Below are 3563 nucleotides of genomic sequence, written 5' to 3'. Positions count from 1 at the left end.
ATTAAAGAATATATATTTTTAAATCGAACAAAATAATAATTAGTTAACTTGAATAGGAGTAAATTTTTTTTTTTAGGGGGGGGATGAGTATTGAAAAATTTAATACAGCTCAAGCTCTTCTTAAAATTTTAAACTCAACTCAATTACACCCCTAAACCGTCCTAAGATTGAGGGGCATAGCCAATTAGTTCATAAAGTCACTCTTACTAGTTGAGAGATCAAACAAGTTTAAAATTCGAATGTCAACCATGAGCAACCCTATACGAAAATAATTCAAATTGCCCTCATAAGTATATCAGTAAATTTACTATTAACCCTTTTGAATTTATTTACAAAGTATGTAATCAATGTTCTTACCCAGTGTTACATACATTTCGATGCAAAAAGGTTTACTTACTAATCCCAATCTGCATCAAAGAACCCTGCATCTCTCATCTCTGAGTAATATGCATCATCCAACAGAAAATCTTCTTCCTGCTCATCAATACAACTTTGTTACTATTACTGAACAATTGGGGTGGAAACCATAAGAGATTGCTACTACATGTCGCAGGGAAAGATTACCCGGAAAAAGTCAGCTAGGAAAGTTACATACAGGAAAGGTAGATAAAGCGAATGATAGCAGATGATGGTCAAATTGTACAACCTGCAGAAAATACGTAGCATGTTAATATGCAAACCCTGATTCATGGTCTCTTTCTGATGATATGGAACTTTGATTGACAGTCTAGGCTATTTGGACTCGGTTACAAATGTTGGATACATGGATATTAGAGAGTCTTTTTAAGGTAATCCTGTCAATTGGGTAGGGTAGACAGGTTTTGGATCGGGTCAATTCATGCTTTAATTTTACTGATCAGTTCATGTTGTTTCAGAATGAAGTCATTTGGGATTCTGTCATTTGGGTTTAAGATCTGGTTTTTCGAGTCAGGGTTCAGGTTTGACAGATTCAAGCAGTTGACTTTTTAAGATCAAATCGAGTTTAGGCTTAGGTAGATCGGATTGTGTTTTTGCCTTCAGATTAAAATTAACAGGTTTATCTAAAGGTCATATCCCCATGCCCATACCTGAATATACTGGTGCTTCAAGAAACATAAAGTCACAGCAACATAATCGACAATTACTAGGCATCAAATGCTTCAATCACAAGAGGAAAAAAGCAGAACCTACCAAATGCTAAAGCCTATTCCAATAGCAGCAAGACCAGAAGCAAACAGTGTAATACCATTAACAGCAAACATGATAACTACATAGTTGTAGAACGCGGGTCGAGCTGCAAAATTTTGAAATGAATGTCGATAAGTTAATAGATTAGCATGTCGATGCGGTCAAGAAAAGAATGTCTCACTTTAAAATAAAAAATGTACTCACGGGGCAGTTTCTGTTTCCATTTTGAGAAATGCACAAACAAGATGAAGCCATAAACTGCAGTAAGCAGTAATTTTTGGATGGTCCATAATCCCCACATCATCTGATGAATGCTTCCAACATCATTGAAGAAGAGTGGGACCCCAAATCCAAAAATGTAGATTGCCTGAAAAAGAGTCATACAAGGAAGATGGCTGAAAATAGCAGCACAAAATAAATTCATTAAGATGATTTATTGAACAATTACCAAAATGGTGTGTGTACTTGTGTGAACTATCAGTATAACTTAAGAATACAAGTCAGGGAAACTAATAAATTAAGATACCATGAATCCACTTGTTGACAAAGAAAAATAATCTCATAAACGCACAGTTTAGGTTTGTTTTGGAAGTTGCCAAAGGTTCACAATAACGCCTCAAAGGCCAAGTTCTACTTCTTTCAAAAATAAAGTAAAAGGTCATCCAAATAGCTCCCCTGCCCCTTACTTCCTCAAGTTGACCCAAAAAGGTAAAATCACTTGTCCTTGATGATTCTACAAAGAACAACTACAGCAACATCAAAGATGATGAGGTTCTCCACTTTCTAGAAGCAAGTTGCATTTCACCAGTAAATGAAGTTATCAAAAGTGGTAATAACGGATACCCAGCTAACCAGCAAGATAAGTAGATTATGTTCAAAAGTAATAGCATAAACAACCATTATGTCCTAGGAGATCCTTTATTCACAATATCTAATGCATGAAAACATCAACATTGCAATAACGGGAGGCTGTTTGATATCTTAAATATTCCAACAATGATTTACTGCTCCTTCAATTCCCAAGCCATGAATGATATTCAACAATTTAACATTGTCAACTGATGTTGAAAAGTTACCTTGAGAAGCATATCAACACCAGCAATGATCCCTGAGATGGTGAAAATACGTGCTAAAGCTTCCCGCCCACTTGTGTAACTCTCCTGAAGTAAAAAGCCCACTAAACTGATCTCTAAACATAACAACCCAGAGGTGGTAAACAGCGACAGAAGATTCCAAGCAACCTCCTTTCCATTAGCACATTGCCATGACTGTTCATAAACCAAGGTCAACAATCAGAAACTCTTAAAAATCCGATGCAAGCAATGTTTGAAAGTGTCAATTCTGAGTGAAAGAATAAGTAATTTTAGCTTCTTTCCACTGTCATATCTTAAATCTTACAAACAAAAAGTAGGAAAAATTAAATATATGTTAACCGGGCTCAGGTTATCATCAATATTTTCAGGTTTTTCATGTACTTGGGAGGGATTTCCATGTCTAGAAATATGTTTCACAAGGTTGTATTAAATAACGGTTCATTTGGTTGTTACTTTTTCTATTTGCTTTAAAATTATTAAATCAGAAAGCTAAACAAAATCATACTTGATCAAAACTGCATAAACGTAAGATGTAATGCATAATCACAAATTTCTCTTCTTTTTTTCATTATCCTTAGATAAAGTATCAACATTCTCCCCAACAACATCAAATTTTTTTTTTTTCAAAATTTACTCACCAGATTCAAAGTAACAGAAGGGCAAAGAGCACAGAGAACTTTCTATTAAGTTCACAATTAAATTCAAGTAAGATAGACTCTTTTTTTAATGAAAAACAAAGGCAGAGGAAATCGGAGATATACCTGAAAAGAACACCAAGCGAGGTTAAGTCCACTAGCAAGCCAGAGAAGGGCATAATATGAAATCACAACATACGACCTTCCATTTCTCAGCTTCTCAACGTTCTTCTTAGCGTTCACCGCCAGGTACACCAAGAACAGAAACGCGGGAACCACCAGAACGGCGTCGTACCAGAACCCATGGCATTGCCGATCGTTTTGACCGTCTTGGCCGTTGATTTCAGAGGTGGAAGGCTGAGGAATTGAAGCGTTTGTGATTATTTGGTGGATGTAGTTGTGCATCTCGGGAGAATTGGGGGAAAGGAACTCTAGAAGTAACGGCAGGGATCGAAAATTGGAGATTTGATCATTATTTTCGATGGGCCGATTGGTTAATAATTAAAATATAAAACAGGGAAAAAAATTATGGAAATTGAGGATTAACGTAAATACCTGAAATCACAATTTGAGGAATCAAAAAAGAGTAAAAAACCTTGTCAACGATTTGAAAATGGAGTTTAAGCTTCCAGTAAACTTTAATCTTTGATTTATACCTTACTCCGCT

The 3563-nt window shown here is 35.7% G+C and overlaps 1 protein-coding gene across 1 annotated transcript; it reads right to left on the bottom strand.

Moving 5' to 3' along the window:
* Positions 1–278: 278 nt before the first annotated feature.
* Positions 279–3563, bottom strand: LOC108470056 (protein CANDIDATE G-PROTEIN COUPLED RECEPTOR 2-like). The gene is made up of 7 exons (XM_017771246.2): positions 3452–3563; positions 3023–3327; positions 2244–2435; positions 1372–1534; positions 1171–1273; positions 565–646; positions 279–474 (listed from the first exon to the last, which is right to left on the bottom strand). Exons 2-7 carry the CDS (start codon positions 3299–3301, stop codon positions 397–399), a joined length of 897 nt encoding a protein of 298 aa, XP_017626735.1. The 5' UTR covers positions 3302–3327; positions 3452–3563; the 3' UTR covers positions 279–396.

This window comes from Gossypium arboreum, chromosome 7 (genome assembly GCF_025698485.1).
Source record: "Gossypium arboreum isolate Shixiya-1 chromosome 7, ASM2569848v2, whole genome shotgun sequence".
NCBI lineage: Eukaryota > Viridiplantae > Streptophyta > Magnoliopsida > Malvales > Malvaceae > Gossypium > Gossypium arboreum.
Note: the sequence above shows the minus strand (reverse complement) of the source record. Positions and strands in the feature narration are given on the sequence as shown.

Excerpts from the sequence above, each read along its gene's own strand:
- LOC108470056 (XM_017771246.2), bottom strand. The coding sequence starts at position 3,301 with ATGCACAACTACATCCACCAAATAATCACAAACGCTTCAATTCCTCAG. Across the intron at positions 2,436-3,022 it reads TCGCTTGGTGTTCTTTTCAG|TCATGGCAATGTGCTAATGG; the intron begins GTATATCTCCGA and ends GTTTATGAACAG. Across the intron at positions 1,274-1,371 it reads ATGGAAACAGAAACTGCCCC|CTCGACCCGCGTTCTACAAC; the intron begins GTGAGTACATTT and ends AAAATTTTGCAG.